We start from the raw sequence: 23044 nt of genomic DNA on the forward strand, positions 1-23044 counted from the left end.
ACCATCTTTGATCTAAGAAGGCTCCGGAGTGTTTGACCCATCATCTTTCTGCCACTGAGCCATTCTTTTTGGGCGTGGTCCTGCATTCATACACCTTCGGTACAACCCCTGCACATCCATTCTGGGGCAAAGAGTCCCCACCCCAAAACACTTTCCTACAGCAGAGGAAGGAAATCTGTAGCTGTCTTTGGCAGGAGTGGGGAGTAAAATGGCAGCCTCCTTGAAGCTGCTCTGAAGGTGCCTCCAGCTTGGCAGGAAAGCAGCACTGCAGGAGGCTTCCAGATGCCCGGCCAGGCAAACCATGTGGGGGAGGGGAGAGGAAAAGCCCACAAGCCCCTTCCCAGAAGCCTCCCCCGTTGGGCAACCCCCTGGGCAGAGGGGTCTCAGGTCCCTGCTCTGGTTCCCCAAAGACAAAAGCGCAGGGGGGGGAGCGGGGTTAGAGTCCAGGTCTGTGGATGATATGCTGGGACGTCAGCTGGCCCCCTGGCTCCTGATCTGGATCTTGGGGGAGGGCGTGGGACACCCCCCCTGCCCTTTCCCCCTTCCTGCTCTGGGCGCCAGAGACCCCCCCTCCCCCACAACCCAGCAGCGCCGGCCTCATCTGGGGGACACACTGAAGCTCTGCCTGGCGCATGCCTGGTTCGTCTTCACCTCCCCCCGCCCCCACGCAGCTGGGATTCCCGGGGGGAGGGTGGGGGGCTCCTTAGCCCAGAAAGGCCTCGGTTTTAGTACCCTGGCCGCTTTATGCCCTGGGTGACCTCTCCTCCCCTGGAACCTTTGAACCTCCTGCCCTTTGTATGAGTCCTGGGTACAGCAGTGTGAGCCTGGCCCGGGGCTGGGGGGGGGGGGGAAGGGGGTCTCATTCATTTCGAGGGTCCAGCGCCCCACAGCCCTCCTCCCCCACCACCCCGGTCCCACGCCAAGCTCCCCCTCCCTGCCCTAGTATAAGTGCTCCCTGGGACCCCCCCCCCTGGGCTGCCTCCAGCCCCCCCTACTCTGTGAGCCTCCTCCCTGGCGCTGAGTTCGGATCCCTGCCCTCTTCCAGGCCTCTGTGTGGGACACCTCGCGGCTCCTCCGCACGAAGGGGCCCAGGGACACCCCTCCTCCTCCCTCTGCCGCGGGCCTGGCCTTGCAGCCCCCCACCTCCTCCAGCTCACCGGCCTCCCGCCCGGCCATTCAAACAGCATGGAGGGGAGTAGAGGAGACTTCCGGGAGGGGCAGGAAGTGGGTGCCTCCCTCCTCCTTCCCAAGTGGCTGCTCTGGGACTTCTGCCCCTCTCTCCTTAACCTCCTCCGAGGGGCCAGCTGAGGGGGGGAGGTTCCTGAGGGGTGGGTAAGGAAGCGCCTGGGAGACCTGCAGAAATTCGTCCTCCCTTTCCTGTGGGACCTCCCCCACCGATCTTCCTACATACCTCAAAATGTACAAAATAGAAAAATAGCTCCCAACACAAACCTAGCTCACCACTTCTGGATTTGTAGAGTTCACTGCTCATGGGGAGTAAAGGGGGGGGGGTCAAACCCGGTTCTCCGTATTCATCTTGCTGTCCCATAGAGCATAATAACTCCGTTCTGGAAAACACCTGGAGGTTGTGGGGCGGAGTCTGGAGGGGGGGTGGGGCTTCCATGGGGGATGATGATGGGAGATCCACTCCTTTCAGGAGGGGCCATTTCTCCAGGTGAGCTTGGTCGCCGCTGTCTGCAGTGGACAGCTGTGATGCTGGGAGATCTCCTCTTGAGGTTACAACCCTGTTCCCACTTGGAGCCCCCCTTTCTCACCTCTGGCCCAGCCTCTCCTGCCAATCAAACTGCTGGGGAGGACTAGGGGGTAATTCACGCCTCATCCTGGTCTTCAAGCAGGGGGAGAGTGAGTCAGCCCAGCCCTGGCCCCGGCCAACCCCAGGGGAGGGAGGAAGGTGATTTTGGAGTTGTTCCTGAAGAGGGGTCGTACTTTGGAGGGAGGACACCTCTAAATCGCTGCAACACCCTTAGCTGGCCCCCATCCTTCTATGAAATGTTCTATGATCTTTTGTGTCCTTTTTCCAGTTTATGCTCTTTACTGATATTTTATACTTGTTATTTACTCTGCCCGCAGGTTTAAAAAGGAAAGGGTTGCATACTGTGGGAACTGTAGATTTAAACCTTCATATTTTATTGTATAACTAGCGTGGCCCGGCCACGCGTTGCTGTGGCTTATTGTGGTGAAATGGGAAAGGAACAGTAGCAGCAAATCAATTGCAGAGGCCAGCAGTACATGCTCATGCAAACATGCAGCCTGATACTGTGTGATGTCAGTGATGTGTGTGCCCACATTCTTGGGATGGAAAGGTACCTCCCACACATCTAGGGCTGGCTGGTCATCCTCCTTACCTGGGGAGTAAGTTTGGTTGCAGCAAATGGGTGTCATGGTGAGGAAACCTCCTCTGAGGGGTGCTTAATGCGAGCCATTCAAAGTGGTATGTCATGGGTGCTGTAAATTGAGCTTACTCCCTGAGTAATGCGCCTGGTTTTCCTTAACTGTAACTGCAGTATTCAGGAGGAATCTAGGGTGCCTGGCCCTCCCTCCCTCCCATCCCTTGCATGCCACCTCCCCTCACTCTCTTCCTCCCTCACTTTTCTTCCTTTGCATGCCACCCTCCCCTTCCTTCCCTTTCCCCTCTGCTAGGTGGGTGGGTCATATCAAGATGCTGGGCCCCCTGCCTCGGCCTCCCTTGCATGCCACCCTCCCCTTTCCTCCCTCACTTCTCTTCCTTGCAGGCCTCCCCCCACTGTCCCTTTCCTCTCCCTCCTCTTCCCTGCAATCCACCCAGTGGCGTGGATCCAAAATTCTTAGTAACAGGTGCTCCCATGGTGGTGGGATTCAACTGTGGTGTGGTGCCACGGGGCTGGGCGGGGTGATCATCACGGAAGCGGCTCGTGGCTATTCCAGGGCTGGGCATTCCTGGGCGGGCTGTGGCAAGGACGAAGTCATACCGGGTCCTTGGTGGGAAACTAATGCATCTAGGCTAAGCTGCCATGCACACCGGGTGCACCTCCTGCTAGGACTGCTTCTGCCTCTATGCTACATTTCTGAGAGGAGGTGCATAACTGGCGCAAAATCACTTGACAAAGTCACCAATTAGTAACCCCCCTGCGCACACACAAATAATTAGTGTAACCTACTCTCGAACCTGTGAGGAACTCTGCTGGATCCCATCTCTGAAGCCACCCCTCCCTCCCCTCTCAGTGGCAGTGTGGAGTGTTAAGAGCTCATGTATCTAATCTGGAGGGAACCGGGTTTGATTCTCCGTTCGCTCTGCCGCTTCTGGAGCTGTGGGAGGCTTATCTGGGGAATTCTAGATTAGCCTCCGTACACTCCCACACATGCTACAGCTGGGTGACTCCTGGGCTAGTCACAGCTTTGCCGAGCTTCCTCTCTCAGCCCCACCCACCACAGGTGTGCTTGCTGTGAGGGGGAAGGGCAAGGAGATTGTGTTCTCCCTTTGAGAAAGGGGACATAACCAAACTCCTCCCTCCCTCCCTCCTCCCTCCTCTTCTTCTCTTTTTTCTTTTCTTTCTCTCCTCCCTTCCCTTCCCTCTTGTGTGTGTGTGTGTGTTTGTGTTTCACTTCCACCTCGAAAGCATTAGCTTATGTACTGTTTCCACTGCTTCATCTCTGGCCATCTGAGTGAACATCAACATTCTTAAGCAGCACTAACATTCTAAAAGTGATTGTTGCTACACACAGACAGTCAGCTGCATTGTTCCTTCACTCACAGGGAGCGCCAGGAAAAAGGCATTTTACCTGGGCCAGGTATGAAATTTCAGGTATGTGAACATCTAAAAACACTCTCGCCTGACTGACTATAGTGGCTGGGAATTTTCAGAGGAATTGGCCCAGCAGTTACTGAGGTACCCTGTCATCAACACATACACGGAAAGCTTTTTATATATATAGATTTTAACGGTATATATTGTTGTGCTCTGCTCTGAGCCCCACTCATCGAGGGAGAACGGTTGATACATTGAATAATTAAATTAAAAAGTAGACCAGGGAAAGTCCCGTTTCTGCTTAAGGAGAAGAACTGAAAACTGGCAGGCCACCAGGTGGGGGAGGATCAAGATCCCCAAAGGACAGCAGCATCCACAGTAAAAAAAAACAAAAACAGCGAGATCTTTCCTCTGGGGAGAAAACTCTACAAGTCTTGGTTTAGCTTTATGCTGCGGCTGTCCCTCTGCTGTCCCTGCTTCAGCCTCCCTCCCTCCCACCCCCTCAAGTTGGTTTGTTTGCTCTGAAATTGGCCAGATTTGCTGATCTGACTCCTACCGACTGTCTTGCTCGGTGAAAGCAAACCGTACCGGATCCATCAAGCTGCTGTGCGCTGTGTTCCAGGGACTCTAAACAGCATTCAACAAAACGTGTTTGAAGTTTCATGTTCAACAGCCCACTAGGCCTTTGCATTCCCACGTTCTGCCTTCACACGCGGAGCAAAACTACCAGGCCTCGCCACAATAACGCAGAAAAGTGGACAATGCCCAGTTGATTCCGCTGTGCAAGGATGAAAACAATTCTTCTTTGCTTGAGGAGAATGAGAAAATGGCTGCTCACATCTACACAGCTGCAGAGCAGGATTTCTAATGGAGGGTTTCCAAGTTCTTGCGCATTCGCCTTCTGCCCCTGCTCTGCTGGGCCTTTGCCCCTCCCCTGGTATTCTTCTTCTGCAACAGCTTTTCTGGGTTGTCTGTCTAAATGGAGTGGGGAAGGGGAGATACTCGGGAGGTCAAAGTTCTCCGCACATTCAGGAAGCCAATTAATTTTTTTAATCAACAATATAAAATGATTTCATAAAACAACCATTAAATATCAGGGATAAAATCCCATTAAAACCAGTCTGAGAAGACCTTATGCTTCTGAGCAGTGGGTGTTGCCCCTTGCCCGGGCTCAGACTGCCCACAAGTCTATTTTGGAACACATCTGGTTTTCAGCCACACTGGAAAGCCAGGAGGGCAGGAGGCCCCACCCTCTCCCAGGAGGCCATTGCAGAGGCAGGGGGCAGCCAATGAAAAGTCTTGAGTCCAGACTGTGGCAGAACACATCTTGGACAAGGGGGGCACTGAGAACAGACCATGCTGGGAAGAACACAAGTGCCAGGTGGGAATCTGCAGAGGAAACCAGTCCTCTCCTGTATGTGGGTCCAGGAAGGTCATGTAGGGCTTGAATGGTAAGAACCAGTGTCTTGAATTGCACCCTGGCACCATGTGAGAACAATTGGGCTGCAGCATTGGGTACCAGTTGCAGTTTCCAGACCGTCTCCAAGGGCAGCCCCATGAAGAGCATGTTGCATTAATCTAGCCTGGAGGTTCCTGAAGCCGGGATTGGTGGGACCAGATCAGGCACCTGCAAATTGGGAGCCAGCTTCTTAACTACAGGTGGTGAGGAAAGAGCATTTGTGGCCATCATGGTCACCTGTTTGGCCAACAGCAGCCCTGGATCCAGCAAGACTCCCGTGCTCTTAAGCATCGTTCACTGAAAGCTGAACCACCCCATTCAAAGCAATTCACTGAAGGCCACTGTTTGTGTGTTCAGTGCCATGGAGCCTCTTCCGACTGAAGGTGAACCCTATGAATGAATGACCTCTGAAATGCCTTAACAGCCTTGCTCAGGTCTAGCAAACCGAGGATCAGTCAGTCTCATTTGGGGGGGGGGGGGGGTCTGCCATTAGAGACCCTTGGGTTTAGCAAACACATGAAACTGTGGGAACGTCCCACGAAGGTGCCGTTCCCCGAGTCAGACCCTTGATCCGTTAAGTTCAGGTGTGTCTCTGGCAGCAGCTCAGGTGGAGAAAGATCTTTTATATCCTAGCTGGTCCTTTTAACTTGAACTTGGAATCTTTTGCTCACAAATGGATGAGAATCAAATTAAATGTTTGTGGGCAGATGTCTTTCCATTCATTACTCATACCTCCATTTTTAATCCGTTATTATTTCTTTATTAAAAGTATTTACACCCCGCCTTCCTGCAGCCATATTCAAGGTGGCTCCCAAAACACAAGAGAATACAACAACAATAAAACTGAACACAATAAAATTCAGTAAAATGTCAAAAAGTCACTAAAATGTGACACCTGTGATCTAAAATGAGGTTGCTAAAAATCTGGATGTAAATAGTTGTTAGAAATAAAAACATTAATATTAGGAAACAATTCATGAATAAAACAATAAGGTATCCACAAATAGATTCTCTGCTACTCAGCCAGGTCCAGGAGGCTGGAACTTGCTGGGTCATTCCACAAATAGCAGCACATCTCCTCAGCATCGTGGGCCAGAGGTCAAAGCTGATTTGACCAGAATGAATCTGAAGCATTTCAACTGATATCCCACCTTTCTCAGTCATAAGGTACCTCAAAGCAGCGTACAAACTCCCTTTCTTCCTTTCCCCGCAGCAGACACCTTGTGGGTAGGTGGGGCTGAGAGTTCTGAGAGAACTGTGACTGGCCCAGGCTCACCCAGTAAAAACGTGGAAAGAAACTCAGCCCACCAGGAAAGAGTCTGTTGCTCAGAGGGAGGAGGAATCAAGCCCAGTTCTCCAGATTACTGTTTGATGTTCTTCACCACTGTACAGATTTCAGCAGAATGAATCTGTGCGAATGAGGGTTGCAAACTCTGAGGTGGAAAATTCCTGGATATGTAGGCCTGGCACCTGTGCTTGAAGGCTGCACCACACTCCAGGCATTTGTATGGTTTCTCCCCTGTGTGAATCCTCTGATGTTTAGTAACATTTGTGCTGTGACTGAAGGCTTTTCCACACTCCAGGCATTTGTATGGTTTCTCCCCTGTGTGAATCCTCTGATGTTTAGTAACATTTGTGCTGTGACTGAAGGCTTTTCCACACTCCAGGCATTTGTATGGTTTCTCCCCTGTGTGAATTCTTTTTGGCGGGAGTGAGGTGCCTCCCCTGTGGAAGCCTTTTCCACACTCCAGGCATTTGTATGGTTTCTCCCCTGTGTGAATTCTTTGGTGGGAAGGGAGGTGTGCCCTCCTGTGGAAACCTTTTCCACACTCCAGGCATTTGTATGGTTTCTCCCCTGTGTGAATTGTTTGGTGGGAAGTAAGCTGTTCACTGCGTCCAAAGGTTTTTCCACACTCCAAGCATTTGTATGGTTTCTCCCCTGTGTGAATCCTCCGGTGTTTAGTAAGACTTGTGCTGTGACTGAAGGCTTTTCCACACTCCAGGCACTTGTATGTTTTCTCTCCTGTGTGAATTCTTTGATGAGAAGTAAGTTGTCCACTGTGTCTGAAGTCTTTCCCACACTCCAGGCATTTATGTGGTTTCTCCCCTGTGTGAATTCTTTGGTGGGAAGTGAGGTGTGCCCTCCTGTGGAAGCCTTTTCCACACTGCGGGCATTTATATAGTTTCTCCCCTGTATGAATTCTTTGATGGGAAGTAAGTTGATCACTCTGACCAAAGGCTTTCCCACACTCCAGGCATTTGTATGGTTTCTCCCCTGTGCGAATTCTTTGGTGGGAAGTGAGGTGTGCCCTCCTGTGGAAGCCTTTTCCACACTCTGAGCATTTGTATGGTTTCTCCCCTGTATGAATCCTCTGGTGTTTAGTAAGATTTCTGCTATGACTGAAGGCTTTCCCACACTCCAGGCATTTGTATGGTTTCTCCCCTGTATGAATTCTCTTTGATGGGAAGTTAGTTGATCACTCCGACCAAAGGCTTTTCCACACTCCAGGCATTTGTATGGTTTCTCCCCTGTGTGAATTCTTTGATGGGAAGTAAGTTTTCCACTCCGACTGAAGGCTTTTCCACACTCCAGGCATTTGTATGGTTTCTCCCCTGTGTGAATCCTCTGGTGTTTAGTAAGATTTGTGCTGTGACTGAAGGCTTTTCCACCCGCCAGGCATTTGTATGGTTTCTCCCCTGTGTGAATTCTCTGATGTGAAGCAAGTTGTCCACCGTGTCTGAACTCTTTTCCACACTCCAGGCACTTGTATGTTTTCTCTCCTGTGTGAATTCTTTGATGTGAAGTAAGGTGATCACTCCGACCAAAGGCTTTTCCACACTCCAGGCATTTGTATGGTTTCTCCCCTGTGTGAAAGATTTGATGGGAGAGAAGGTGTCCGCCTCACCGGGAAGTCTTCTACTACACTCTAGATATTTATATGCGTTCTCCTTTTTCAGGGCATCGCAATATTCAGTGCTGTCTTTTCCATCTGAATATATATCTTGCTTGTCCTTTACACAATGCTCTTTCATTTCATTCCCTGACTCCACTTCTCCTGTGGAAAGAGAACTGTAGTATGAACAGTATAAAAAAAACTGCGGTTTTAATGTTAGAGACTGAACTGAATTACTTGCTGTACAGCATGCAAGAACTGAAGCGCCCTGTGTCTAAAAACCATTTCCAGAATCCTGGATGGCAATCTGGTCCTGTGAAATACCGCACAATATGGACTGATCTTTAGTTGGTGCTTCTCACTAAAAGTAGCATAGGGTTCTCATTGGGGAAGTTGGTTACTAAACAATCCCCTGCACTGTCCCAAACTGGAAAATCAAGACACAGGCCCCCCCAAATGAAGCCACAGGCCTGTTACTGCTGTTAGGTGCAGTGGAAAAATATCTCGCTTCTGTTCCTAAAACAGTGAGGGTTGATGGAACTGGGGCTCTTGTGGGAATTTTCTGTTTGTGGTGTTTGACTCACAGATGTCCCCCTGGCCAGAGCATGAATGAATCGTCCTCCTATTCTCAGAAAGGCACCCCTGAAGTTGTTTAAGCCACATTCTCTCCCCCAGCTTTTTATTAAAATGAAGGAGCAGCAGCCCCCTCAAAGGCTCCACTTTCCCTCTCTCTTTTTTATTTCAGCTAAACCTGGGGAAAAAACAGGAATGCAAAATAATTACAGAAATGGATTGGAGAAATTAGACAGTCTCGACATAACTTCACGTAATCAGTAAGAGCAGCTGTTCTCAATCATGTATCATCTCAGAAGGATCCAGACTGCAGCCTCCCACAAAGTCCACAGATTCCCCCAGATCAGTGCCTGAAATCTCCATCTGAAAGGGTGTCAGGTGCCTGGGAAACAGCCCTGCCAGAAAGTCACTCAGGGTGGATTAGTGAACAAGTGATTCGGACTTGGTAGAAGGAAGCAGGCTGTTTTCGTGGGTTCCAGATCTACAGCTACCATCTCCACATTCACATCTCATTCAATCTCTGAGGAAAGTCAAACAGTGAGGATAATCCTCATAGAAATCCACCTGCTCTTCAAAGGAAGCACAGGCAAGTATAGGCTAAAGGGACATGTGTAGTAGCTACCTGCCCAGTTCCTCTCCTCTTCATCGGGGAAGATCCTGAGAAACTCCTCTCCTTCTTCCCTCTTCTAGTTGGGCTATGAGCTCCGGCTTAGCAATCAGAGTGGGCCTTGTAATCATCAGGGGAAAAAAAAACAATTTACACCAAAAATTAGAACTCCCATGAGTGCAAATAAATTCCTCCCAGTGAGTTTGACAGCCCATCCAGAAATACACAATAAGCAAAGTATTAGAATGGGACCAGGGCTTAATCGAGGCAAACTGTGTGGCCCTGGCAAAACCTGGAGTTGGATGCCCCCACCAGCATGGGCCACTCCACCACGGTATCAAATTTTTTTTGTACCAGAACATTGGTGCCTGCAGGGGTGCATTTTAGACATTTCCAGTACTCAGGCCTTCAGCTGCATCATCAGGAGACTGTCTTCATGCTACCCCCCCAAGTTTGGTGAAGTTTGGTCCAGGGAGTCCAAAAAAAAAGTTATGGACTTCCAGTGCTGGGGTGCCCCCCATCCTCCATTGTTTCCAATGGGAGTTAATAGGAGATGGGGACTACAGTTTTGAGGGTCCATAACCAAACCTGGGGGGTATCATCAGGGCATTCTCCTGATGAGACCCTGAAAGTTTTGAGACTGTGACTTTAGAAATGTGCCCCCCATCCAGCCTGCGTAACCCCCCATTGACCTAGAATATACAGAAAACTCAATGGCAGGGAAATGCACATTCTGGCATTTGATAATTCCTGCAGGGGCGCATCTTTTGGATGTATCGGGCACTGTACCTTCAGGGTATCATGTGAAAATCCAGCCCTGATGGGAGGCTTCAAGTTTAGTGTGTTTGTTTGGGGTTCAAAGTTATGGCCCTCAAGCAGCCCCATCCCCCATTCTTTTGCCAAGGAGATGGGGGTTACCCTTTGAGGGTCTCATAACTTTGTGTACCCCTAAACCAAAATGCACCAAACCTGGGGGGTGCCATCATGACAGTTTCCAGATGATATCCTGACACTTTGGTGCTGATACGTCCAAAAATTCACCCCCTGCAGTAACATCCCAGATTGAGTTTTCTGCATTGCTGTCAATGGGGGTTGCAGGCTGGGGAGGGGGGGGCACATTTCTGAAGGCACAGTCTCAAACATTTCATGTAGCCAGGAGATCGCCCTAATGATACCCCAGGTTTGGTGCAGCTTGGTTCAGAGGGGGCCAACGCGGACTCTCAAAACTGTAGCCCCCATCTCCTATTAACTCCCATTGGAAACAATGGGGGATAGGGGCACCCCCTTTGGGAGTCCATAACTTTGGACTCCCTGAACCAAACCTCACAAACTTAGGGGGTAGCATAAGGACAGTCTCCTGATGATATGCTGAAACTTTGGTGCTGCTAGCCTAAAAAACTGCGCCCCCTGCAGGCCAAAAACAGAAACCACTAAAAATACCCAAAAACTAACTCCCTGCATTTTGATGTCCCCCACAAGGTGGTGACCTGGGCAGCTGCCCACCTTGCCCAATGGGCATTACGCCCCTGAATGGGATAGAAGACAGTACAGGGCGAAGAATCATCCATCCAGAATTGGCAGTTCTTCGGTGCTCCCTGCCAAACTGAGAGGAAAATGCCAGCTGTAAACTAAGTCACTGGCAAAGTTCCCTCTCTGCAACGAAACTCAAAAGACCTCCCAAATCAGAGGAAGGACCACGGAGGGTAGCAGAGATCTGCTATTGGGATCAGCCAAGAAGAAAAGGATCCTCACCCAGAGAGGTCACATTCCGAAAGTTCTCCAGCATGACTTCCTTGTACAGAGCCTCCTTTTATGCGGCCGCAACAGGTCCCGCTCCTCCATGGTGAAATACACAGCCACCTCTTCAAAGGATACTCCATCCTGCAAGAAGGATACATTTCTTTACATCAGTGGAAAGCTGGTCTGTGGGTAAGACAGCCAAAAACAGAGAAATCGTAATGGATTCCGGGGTTAATCTGTTCCTGATTGAAAGGAACAATGGGTTTGCTTATTTAATTGATAAGCCAAGTTATATAATTTGCTTATTTTATTTGTAAGCCAAATTATACGGCTGTAAGCATTTTCCCTCATCAAGGAAGGTTTATTAACTGCTCCAGCTAGCAAATATCTTGCTTTCTAAAATTCTACCAGTTTCTACTGTCATTCTTGTGTGGGCTAAAACAAACACCTGGTCCTTTCTATTATGCGATTTCTTCTGGGTAATTCTATCTTGATCCCGACTTTCACGCAAAGCCAGCACGCTGTTCACTCTGTGAATAATTTGGGGGTTAAATTCCAGAGATGCTTCTGGAATTCCACAGTTCAACAACTAGTTAGATTGAAACCAGGTAAAACTGAAACTAAACATGAGAGGGAGACCTGCACAATCTTTTGAAGGTTTCATGTGGCCTCTCTCCTCTCCCCCTCCTGCTTTCTGACAGGATCAAGAAGTCACTGCCTTTTTTAGCAACTCATCAGCATCTGCCCTCTGGCCTTGAGCACATGCTATTGGTCCCCCCCCCCCCCCGCCCCCAAACAAGATGTGGTGATTTGGAGGTGATCGTTTTCCTTTGCAATTAGCTTTTTTGCTTCCACCGGATTGCTTCCTGCTGCCTGGCCTTACAACTGAGTTGTTGCAGGGAGAAAAAGCCGGAGGCGACTTGAATACTGACCAGAGAGAATCCCTGAAGCAATTAATTTTCTGCATTCCGGGGACTGCAAGCTCCTGCTCATCGGGTTTATGAAACAGAAGAATACTGTAGGAATGTAGTTTAGTATTTTGGACGTTTTTAAGCCAGGCAGTACAAAATTGACAGTGACTTCTAGGACTGTCTGACAAAATACCTGGCTCAATAATGAGTGCAGAAAATATATTCGAAGAATTAAGCTCTGTCTTTTTAAACACTCTAATTTTTACCCACAAGATTTCTTCTCCCTCTCCCCGCCGCTTTCCCAGTGTTATGGAAGTCTTTACTTATTAAAAACTTTAAACAAGGATGGCTAATAGCAAGCTATGTTTATTAACATGTCTTGTGGACATGGAGAGAGTAATACTGTGGTACTAACGCTTTGAAGTTAGTATCACAGTACAGCTTATTTTAAGACATTTCTGATCAGACTTTTGGACCACTTCTGGCCAATCTTGGCCGGCTGTTCACTCAGGCTTACAATTTTAACTTTTAACATGATTAGCACAATCAGCAAAATACATTTTTAGGCACACTGTCATTCATACAATCAACACAATACAATTAGCATCATTTGACTTGGTTACGTATGGGGCTACATATAAATTTTGTTTAGTAAGCAGAATTAGCAAAAAGCCTAACTAGTTGGATGAACCATCCCTGTATACTTTAATGCCTGGGCTCGGTACCTACTGTTGACCTTTTATTAGAGGTAGAGATTTTTGTCACCCGTTAAGGAATGTATTAAATGTAATAGAACATGGCGAAAACGAAAAATATGCAATGATAAAGTTAGATGTATACAAAGCGTTTGATACAGTTAGTCATAATTACTTATTTCAAACTCTAGAAAATTTGGGGTTTGGAAAACAATTTATAAACATTATACGCAGAGATTTTACAAAGGGAGGAAGGACAAAAAATAAGAATTAATGGACGGTGGACAGGAATCGTTAATATTGAAAGGGGAGTGAAGCAAGGATGTCCATTATCACCACATCTGTTTATATTGGCAAAGGAATTTTTGGCAGAAAGGATAAATAATAATGGAAGGATAAAAGATTATAAAGTGAATCAAGAAGAAATAAGGTTAAACTTATTTGCAGACGATATTTTAGTAACAACAGTGAATCCGGCTGATACAATGAAAGAATTAAAAATAATTCTAGAAGACTTTCCGAAATACTCAGGATTAAAAGTCAACATGGAGAAAACAGAAATAATGGGGTTTAATGTGGAAAAAAGACAATTAGAGACAGGATTAGTAAAAAAGATTAAATACTTGTGTATTACAATAACACATAGAAAGGAGAAGATGTTTAAATATAATTATGAAGCAAGGTGGAAAAAAATATTAAAACAAATAAAAGAACGGGATAAGAAGGATGGGGCGGTATAAAAGTTTAATAAATAAATAAAAATAAGAAGACCTTATCGATCACAGGAAAAATCAAAGCATTAAAAATTTGTATAATGCCGAAAATGTTTTATTTATTTCAAACTCTTCCGTTGGAAATTAAGAAGAAACAATTTGAGGAATGGGATAGAAAGCTGAAAGCTTGGGTATTTAATAATAAAAAACCAAGAATCATGAATAAGATAATATATATGACAAAAAATTATTTTCGCTTTAAAGGATTCCAAAATGCAAGAATATTATGAAGCATTCCAGATTAAGAGTCTGATTTAGAGTATAAACAAGGATAAATGTTGGAAAACAAGTTAAGCTTCTGAAATGAAATAACGAAGGAGTTGGTGTACATGGTATCTTCAATAAAAGAGTTGAAGAAAGGAAAATCAAAAAAAGCAATAGGGACCAAGAAAGGTCTTGCTAGATATATGGGGAAAATGGAGAGGTAAATGGATGCCTGGCACCCTGGATGTGGCACCTTTGGGAAGTGTGGCTGGCAAAGAAGGAAAAAAAGTGATAAAATATTGAAAAGAAAAGGAATTCAAACTATGGCAAATTTGATTAGGGAAGGAGGAGAAATGATGACATTACAAAATTTTATAGAGATAGGAGGAAACGATGGGTAGTCTTGAAATCTGGCAGAACCAAGGGCAAGGAGCCCGATCCTTCAAGTCCCGGAACAGAAGGAACCACACCTGCCCTCCTCGCATCAGGCCTGGACCAGCCGCCGGCCACCAGCAATCCGCTACTCCGAGCTGGGTTCATGTTGGCTCTCTTCCTTTGGCCAAGTGCAGGAAATGGTGGAGAAGGCACTCAAGCAGCGCCTTTTCACCCCGCCCAGAAGGGGAGCAATGAAAGGTGGGGAATTCCTTTCTTTTTTGGACTACAAACACGCTTTCCCCAAAGCAGTCCCCACGACTCCTCTCCATCATGGCTTCAGGGCACAACTGTGGGGACCCCCTTTGATCTAGGAAGGGTGTGGAGTGTTTGACCCAACGTCTTTCTACCACTGAGCCATTCTTTTTGGGCGTGATCCCGCATTCGTACACCCTCGGTCCAACCCCTGCACAGCCACTCCGGGTCAAAGAGTCCCTGACATGGCTGAAGCTATCCCACACCCTCCCCCCACTCAGGGAAGCTGAGACTCCCTAGCCTGTCCCGCACATTTAGGGGGCTATACTGGTTTTGGGCAGGCAGCACCCTGAGGGGACGGGATGGACTGCTTGATGTAAAGTGACAGATGCCAGAGAGGAGTGACTATCTCCCCGCACACAGAAAACTAGCCATCCAAGGAAATCGTTCCTGCCCTCCCTACCCTGACTGGCCATGATGCGTTTCTGTGGCAGGGAAATTTTAACGGAGGGGAAAATGCATTCCTCCATCTGCAGCCTCAGGTGAAGCTCCTTTCAATCCACGGGTGGAAAAAGCAGATAGGAAGGCCCTGATGTTTTCCCCGTCCCCTCCACCATGTTAGTCTCTGCAGACCAGATCTCAGATTTATGCACATGCCAGAGATAGACGGTGTGGTCTTCCCAGAGGATCTGAAAGAGATCCAGCAACTGCATTTGATAATCTGCAAGGCCTGGAAGGAAGATGTCCTACCCATGAATATGCAGCAGGGCAGAAAAAGAGCCCCCAGACAACAGGAAACTGACAAAAATGAAGGAGAATGAGAACAGAACGGGGGGCGGGGGGAGAGGAGAGCAAGGGAATAGACTGGTGTGGTCTCCCATTGGGGCTGCTTTGTGGACACAATCCAGAGGCAATGGAGTTTCCACATGGGAGTTTTCCCCACATTTTTGTGATCCAGGCCGCCGCCCCCCTTCAATATAGCAGCAGGGCTTGTTAAAGCTTGGTTCATAAAACCAGCAACTAGATATTGTTTCTTGGTATAAACTGACAGGCACAATATGACAGCTGTTAGCTTTTTTAAAGAAAGGGGAAGGCCCCCACCCCAAAACACTTTCCTACAGCAGAGGAAGGAAATATGGCAGCTGCCGTGGCGGGAGGCAGGGTGTAAAATGGCAGCCCCCTGAAGCGGCTCAGTTGCCGCCTCCAGCTTGGCAGGAAAGCAAGAGATCAGAGGAGGGGGCCTGATGCTCCACAACCAAGTGGGGAAGGGGAGGGAAAAGCCCACAAGCCCCTTCCCAGAGGCCTCCCCGCTTGGGCAACCCCCTGGGCAGAGGGGGCTCCGGTCCCTGCTTTGGTTCCCCTAAGACAAAAGCTCATTGGGGTGTCCAGGTCTGGGGAAAATCTGCTGGGATGTCAGCTGGCCCCCTGGCTCCTGCCCTGGATCTTGGGGGAGGGCGTGGGACCCCCCTGGCCTTTCCCCCTTCCTGCTCCGGGCGCCAGAGACGCCCCCTCCCCCACAACCCAGCAGCGCCGGCCTCATCTGGGGGACACCCTGAAGCTCTGCCTGGCGCATGCGTGGTTCGTCCATGCCCCCCCCCCTCCGCCGCGGGCAGCTGGGATTCCCGGGGGGAGGGTGGGGGGCTCCTTAGCCCAGAAAAGCCCCTTTGCTGAATGGCCGCAGAGCCTGGCCCGGGGCTGGGGGGGGGTCTCCTTCATTTCGAGAGTTCAGCGCCCCACAGCCCTTCTCCCCCCCTTGATCCTCCCCCACCACCCCGGTCCCATCGCCATGCCGCCCTCCCCTGCTCCCGGAAGGCGCCTCTAAATCTCTGGCCCTCCGCAGGCCTCCCCTGCTGAGACTGGGATCCCGCCCTAGGGGCCCTCCGCGGGTGCCTTCTGGTTCTTCCGCACAAAGGGGCTCCAGGGCCTCTGCCTCGCTGGGCCTCGCTCTTTAGGCTCCCCACCCCTTATCCTGCCTCTCCTGGCTCACTGGCCTCCCTGCCTAGCCATTCAAACAGCATGGAGGGGAGCAGAGGAGACTTCCGGGAGGGGCAGGAAGTGGGGCTCCCCCTCCCTCCGCGGCCTCTCTGGGACTGCGTCTCTCTCTCCCTTTAACCCTCCGAGGGCCGCTGAGGGGGGGAGGTCTTGGAGGGGGGAGGGGCTGGGGGCGCCTGGGAGACCCGCAGAAATGGCCCTTTCCCTGCAGGGGGGTTGCTCTTTTAATCGTTCCCCCCCCCCCCCGCTCTTCCACATACCTCAAATGCACAAACATAGAAAATACCTCCAACACAAACCCAGTTCACCAGATCAGAGTTCACTGCTCATGTGGAGGGAAGGGGGGGAGTCAACCCCGGTTCTCCGCATTCATCTTACTGTCCCGTAGAGCATAATAACTCCGTTTTACAAAAACACCTGGAGATTGTGGGGTGGAGTCTGAGGAGGGGGGGGCTTCCATGGGGGATGATGATGCCAGAGAGATCCCCCTTTCAAAGGGGCCATTTTCTCCAGCTGAGCTGGTCGCTGTTGTCTGCAGGACAGCTGTGATGCTGGGAGATCTCCAGTCACCCCCTGAAGGTTGGCAACCCTGTTCCACCTGGAGCCCCCCCTTTCTCACCTCTGGCCAAGCCTCTCCTGCCAATCAAACTGCTGTGGAGGACTAGGGGGTAATTCAGGCCTCATCCTGGTCTTCATGCAGGGGGACTCAGCCCAACCCTGGCCCTGGCCAACCCCAGGAGAAGATGGAGTTGCTCCACCAGGCCCATGGAGGAGGACACCAACGGCAGACCATCTAGCTGGCCTCATCCTTTTAAAAAATGTTTTATGATCTTTTGTGTCTGTAACCCCTCTGTTCAGAATGGGTTGACCCAGAAAGGGGTGGAGACTCAAAGCAGCAGAAGGCTGCAAAAACTGGTTGGAGGAAGCTCTGAGGCTACCAGGCTGGGTCCTTGATTTAATTCTTTATAAGCTCTTAACACCTTGTATAAGGTAACGGCAAAGTTGTTGGGAACTAGTGGGAAGGGAGTTGTTTATTTTTGCTATATTTGTAAATGTTAGAATCTATTGTTTCAGGGCTTGCTACGTATGTAGCTGATGGGAGTTCTTTTGGGGACTTTCATCATCTTGGATCCCATTCATCAAGCCTCTGAAGTCTTCATAAGCCAACCACCGGCAGGAAGAATTGGACTTGGGATTTATCAGTAGATTGTCAAGATGTGTTAAGAGCTTATAAAGAATTAAATCAAGGTCCCAGCCTGGTAGCCTTGCTTCCTCCAACTTTACCAGTTTTTGCAGCCTTCTGCTGCTTTGAGTCTCCACCCCTTTCTGGGTCAACCCATTCTGAACATAGGGGTTACATGTCCTTTTTCCAGTTTATGCTCTTTATTGATATTTTATACTTGTTATTAATCCTACCCTTAGGTTTAAAAAGGAAAGGGTTGCATACTGTGGGAATTGTAGATTTAGACCTTCATACTTTATTGTATAATTTTAACGGTATATATTGTTGTGCACTGCTCTGAGCCCCACTCATCGAGGGAGAACGGTTGATACATTGAATACTTAAATTAAAAAGTAGACCAGGAAAAGTCCCGTTTCTGCTTAAGGAGAAGAACTGAAAACTGGCAAGCCACAAGGCAAGATCCCCAAAGGACAGCAGCATCCACAGTAAAAAAACAACAACAGCGAGATCTTTCCTCTGGGGAGAAAACTCTACAAGTCTTGGTTTAGCTTACGCCAAGCTGCTGTACCAAAATTCTATGGCCCCCCCTGCTTTTGCATTTCCCCACCCCCCCACCCCTCAAGCTGGTTAGTTTGTCGAAATTGGCCAGACGGCTGATCTGACTCCTACAGACTGTCTTTGCTCGGTGAAAGCAAACTGCTCGGATCCATCAGCGGCTCTGCGTTGTGTGTTCCAGGGACTCTAAACAGCACACAACAAAACCCGCATGAAGGAGCTGCCGACAGCCCAATTAGGAGTCTTTGCTCCTAATGTTCTGCCCACACGTGGAGCAAAAACTACCAGGCCTCGGCCACACAACGCAGAAAAGTGACAATGCCCAGTTGATTCCGGCTGTGCAAGGATGAAAACAATTCTTTCTTGTGCTTGGAGGAGAATGAGAAATGGCTGCTCACATCTACAAAGGCAGAGCAGGATTTCTACGGAGGGTCGAGTCTTGTGGCATCTGCCTCTGCCCTTGCCTGGGCCTTTGCCCCTCCCCCGTTATCCTTCTTCTGCAACAGCTTTTCTGGGTTGTCTGTCCAAATGGAGTGGGGAAGGGGAGATACTCGGGAGGTCAAAGTTCTCCACACATTCAGGCAGCCAATGAATTTTTTTTAATCAACAATATAAAATGATTTCATTAAAAACCATTAAAAACAAGGCATAAAATCCCATTAAAACCAGTCTGAGAAGACCTGATGCTTCCCTCCAGTGGGTGTTGCCCCTTCCCTGGGCTCAGACTGCCGACAAGTCTATTTTGGAACACATCTGGTTTTTAGCCACACTGGAAAGCCAGGTGGGCAGGAGCCCCCACCCTCTTCCAGGAGGCCATTGCAGAGACAGGGGGCAGCCAACGAAAAGGCTCCAGTCCAGACTGTGGCAGAACACGCCTTGGACAAGGTGGGCACTGAGAACACACTATGCTGGGAAGAACACAAGTGCCAGGAGGGAATCTGCAGAGGAAGCCACTCCTCTCCTGTATGTGGGCCCAGGAAGGTCAGGAAGGGCTTGAATGGTAAGAACCAGTGTCTTGAATTGGACCCTGACCCCATGTGAGAACAAATGGGCTGCAGCATTGGGTACCAGCTGCAGTGTCCAGACCGTCTCCAAGGGCAGCCCCATGAAGAGCATGTTGCATTAATCTAGCCTGGAGGTTCCTGAAGCAGGGATTGGTGGGACCACATCAGGCACCTGCAAATTGGGAGCCAGCTTCTCAACTACAGGTAGGGAGGAAAGAGCATTTGGGGCCATCATGGCCATCTGTTTCGCCAATAGCAGCCCTGGATCCAGCAAGACTCCCAAGCTCTTAAGCATCGTTCACTGAAAGCTGAACCACCCCCATTTAAAGCAATTCACTGAAGGCCACTGTTTGTGTGTTCTGTGCCATCGAGTCTCTTCCGACTTATTGTGAACCCTATGGATGAATGACCTCTGAAATGCCTCAACAGTCTTGATCAGGTCTTGCAAACCGAGGATCAGTCAGTCTCGGGAGGGGTGTGTGTCTGCCATTAGAGACCCTTGGGTTTAGCAAACACATGGAAACCTCTGATGGGAACGCCCCCTCGGCTGCCGCTCCCTCGAGTCAGACCCTTCTTGATCCGTTGGGTTCAGGTGTGTTCTCCTCGCAGCCGGGCAGCAGCTCAGGTGGAGAAAGATCTTTTATATCCTAGCTGGTCCTTTTAACTTGAACTTGGAATCTTTTGTTCACAAATGGATGAGAATCAAATTAAATTTTTGTTGGCAGATGTCTTTCCATTCATTACTCATACCTCCATTTTTAATCCGTTATTATTTCTTTATTAGTGCTGTACCTTATGATTAAGTGCTGTACCTTATGATTCTTGACAAATGTATTTTTCTTTTATGTACACTGAGAGCATATGCACCGGAGACAAATTCCTTGTGTGTCCAATCACACTTGGCCAATAAAGATTCTATTCTATTCTATTCTATTCTAAAAGTATTTACAACCCCACCTCTGAACACGGCCGTACAGCCCGGAAACCACACAACACCCCTGTGACTGAAGTATTTTCCTCACACCACGCATTTAACTGGTTTCTCCCTCCTGTGAATTCTTGATGGGAGGTGAGGTTTGCCTGAAAACTACTCCGCACTCCTAGCATTTATATGGTTTCTGTCTGAAACCTTAACCACACTCTAAGCATTTGTACGGTATCTCCCCTGTGTGAATTCTTTGATAGAAAGTGAGGCTTCTACTGTGACTGAAGGCTATACCACATTCTAGGCATTTGTATGGTTTTTTCCCTATGTGAATTATTTGATGGGAAGTTAGTTTTGTTCTGCAACTGACGCTTTTTCAAAATTCCAAGCACATATATGGTTTCTCCCATGTGAATTCTTTGATGTGAAGGAAGGTGCCGCCTCACACTGAAGTGTTTGCCACACTTCAGACATGAACATGGTTTCTGCTGTGTGTGTGTTCTTTGATGGGAAGTAAGTTCTGCTCTGAACTTAAAGGCTTTCTCACAGTCCAGGCATATACTGATATATGGTTTTGCCCCGGGTTAATTCTTTGAGGTGAAGTAAGGTTTGCACTGGAACCGAAACCTTTCCCACACTCCTAGCATTTATATGGTTTCTGCCCTGTATGATGGGAACTAAGGTTTCCACTTTGAATAAAGCCTTTTCCACGCTTGAGGGATTTGTATGGTTTCTCCTGTGTGAATTCTTTGATGGGAAGTAAGTTTTCCACTCTGACCGAATGCTTTCCCACACTCCAGGCATTTGTATGGTTTCTCCCCTGTGTGAATTCTTCGGTGGGAAGTAAGCTGTTCACTGCGTCTGAAGGCTTTTCCACACTCCAGGCATTTGTATGGTTTCTCCCCTGTGTGAATTCTTTGATGGGAAGTAAGTTTTCCACTCTGACAAAAGGCTTTCCCACACTCCAGGCATTTGTATGGTTTCTCCCCTGTGTGAATTCTTCGGTGGGAAGTGAGGTGTTCCCTCCTGTTGAAGCCTTTTCCACACTCCAGGCATTTGTATGGTTTCTCCCCTGTGTGAATTGTTTGGTGGGAAGTAAGCTGTTCACTGCGTCCGAAGGCTTTTCCACACTCTAGGCATTTGTATGGTTTCTCCCCTGTGTGAATTCTTTGGTGGGAAGTGAGGTGTGTCTTCCTGTGGAAACTTTTTCCACACTCCAGGCATTTGTATTGTTTCGCCCCTGTGTGAATTGTTTGGTGGGAAGTGCTGTTCACTGCGTCCAAAGGCTTTTCCACACTCCAGGCATTTGTATGGTTTCTCCCCTGTGTGAGTCCTCCGTGTTTAGTAAGACTTGTGTTGTGACTGAAGGCTTTTCCACACTCCAGGCATTTGTGGCTGTTTCTCTCCTGTGTGAATTCCTCCTTTTCGGGTGGGAAGTGAGGTGTGCCCTCCTCGCGGGAAGCCTTTTTTCCACACTCCAGGCATTTTGTATGGTTTCTCCCAGGAATTCTAGTGGATGGCAATCTGGTCCTGTGAAATACCACACAATACGGACTGATCTTTAGTTGGTGTCAATTAAAAGGAGCATAGGATTTCATCGGGGAAGTTACTCGCTAAAAAATCCTTCACTGTCCTAAACTGGAAATCAAAACACAGGCCCCCAAATGAAGCCACAGGCCTGTTACTTCGTTGTTAGGTAGTGAAAAACATCTCAGTTTCTGTTCCCAGGTCAGTGAGGGTTGATGGAACTGGGGCTCTTGTGGGAATTTTCTGTTTGTGGTGTTTGACTCACAGATGTCCCCCTGGCCAGAGCATGAATGAATTGTCCTCCTATTCTCAGAAAGGCACCCCTGAAGTTGTTTAAGCCACATTCTCTCCCCCAGCTTTTTATTAAAATGAAGGAGCAGCAGTCCCCTCAACGGCTCCACTTTCCCTCTCTCTTTTTTATTTCAGCTAAACCTGGGGAAAAAATAGGAATGGAAATAATTACAGAAATGCATTGGAGAAATTAGACTGTCTCGTTTATATTCAAAGGATGTCCAATCTTGGAAATAACTTCACCATTCTTTCCCTGTCAGTTGAAACATCATCAGAAAGAGCAGCTGTTCTCAATCATGTATCATCTCAGAAGGATCCAGACTGCAGCCTCTCACAAAGTCCACAGATTCCCCCAGATAAGTGCCTGATATCTCCATCTGAAAGGGTGTCAGGTGCCTGGGAAACAGCCCTGCCAGAGAGCCACTCAGGGTGGACAGTGAACAAGTGATGTGACTTGGTAGAAGGAAGCAGGCTGTTTTCGTGGGTTCCTGATCTACAGCTACCATCTCCACATTTACATCTCATTCAGTCTCTGAGGAAAGTCAAACAGTGAGGATAATCCTCATAGAAATCCACCTGCTCTTAAAAGGAAGCACAGGCAAGTACAGGCTAAAGGGACATGTAGTAGCTACCTGCCAGTTCCTCCTCTTCATCGAAGATCCTGAGAAACACCTCTTCTTCCTCTTCTAGTTGGGCTATGAGCTCAGGCTTAGCAATCAGAGGGCCTTGTAATCAGGGGAAAAAAACAATTACCACCAAAATTAGAGCTCCCTTGAGTGCAAATAAATTCTCCCAGTGAGTATGACAGCCCATCTAGAAATACACAATAAGCAAGTATTAGGAATGGGACCAGGGGCGTAACGAGGCAAACTGTAGCCCTGGGCAAAACCTGAGTTGGATGCCCCCACCAGCATGGGCGGCCACTCCACCACGACCAAATTCTTTTTGTACCAGAACATTGGTGCCTGCAGGGGGTGCATTTTTAGACATTTCCGTACCAAAATTTCAGCGTATCATCAGGAGACTGTCTTTATGCTACCCCCTAAGTTTGGTGAAGTTTGGTTCAGGGAGTCCAAAGTTATGGACTCCCAAAGGGGGTGCCCCATCCTCCATTGTTTCCAATGGGAGTTAATAGGAGATGGGGACTACAGTTTTGAGGGTCCACAACCAAACCTGGGGGGTATCATCAGGGCAGTCTCCTGATGAGACCCTGAAAGTTTTGAGTCTAGTGACTTTAGAAATGTGCCCCACCCCCAGCCTGCAACCCCCATTGACCGCAATACAGAAAACTCAATGCAGAACAAAGATTCTTGGGCAAATTTCTGGGATGTTCCTGCA

At 48.6% G+C, this 23044-nt stretch overlaps 1 protein-coding gene and 1 long non-coding RNA gene across 2 annotated transcripts in view; both read right to left on the reverse strand.

Moving 5' to 3' along the window:
• The window catches only part of LOC125425487 (zinc finger protein 420-like), a gene marked incomplete at its 5' end in the record, with an annotated part of 45735 nt that extends 23304 nt beyond the window's left edge, over positions 1-22431 (reverse strand). The window contains 3 exons of the mRNA XM_048483085.1: positions 7719-7818; positions 20625-21257; positions 22339-22431. Coding sequence (XP_048339042.1) covers positions 7719-7818; positions 20625-21257; positions 22339-22431 — 826 coding nt within the window. The remainder of the gene's footprint in view (positions 1-7718; positions 7819-20624; positions 21258-22338) is intronic.
• Positions 5943-6669, reverse strand: LOC125425488. The gene is made up of 2 exons (XR_007243373.1): positions 6462-6669; positions 5943-5992 (listed from the first exon to the last, which is right to left on the reverse strand). It is a non-coding gene; the product is annotated as an uncharacterized LOC125425488 (long non-coding RNA).
• Positions 22432-23044: the final 613 nt, after the last annotated feature.

Source organism: Sphaerodactylus townsendi, unplaced genomic scaffold (genome assembly GCF_021028975.2).
Source record: "Sphaerodactylus townsendi isolate TG3544 unplaced genomic scaffold, MPM_Stown_v2.3 scaffold_58, whole genome shotgun sequence".
NCBI lineage: Eukaryota > Metazoa > Chordata > Lepidosauria > Squamata > Sphaerodactylidae > Sphaerodactylus > Sphaerodactylus townsendi.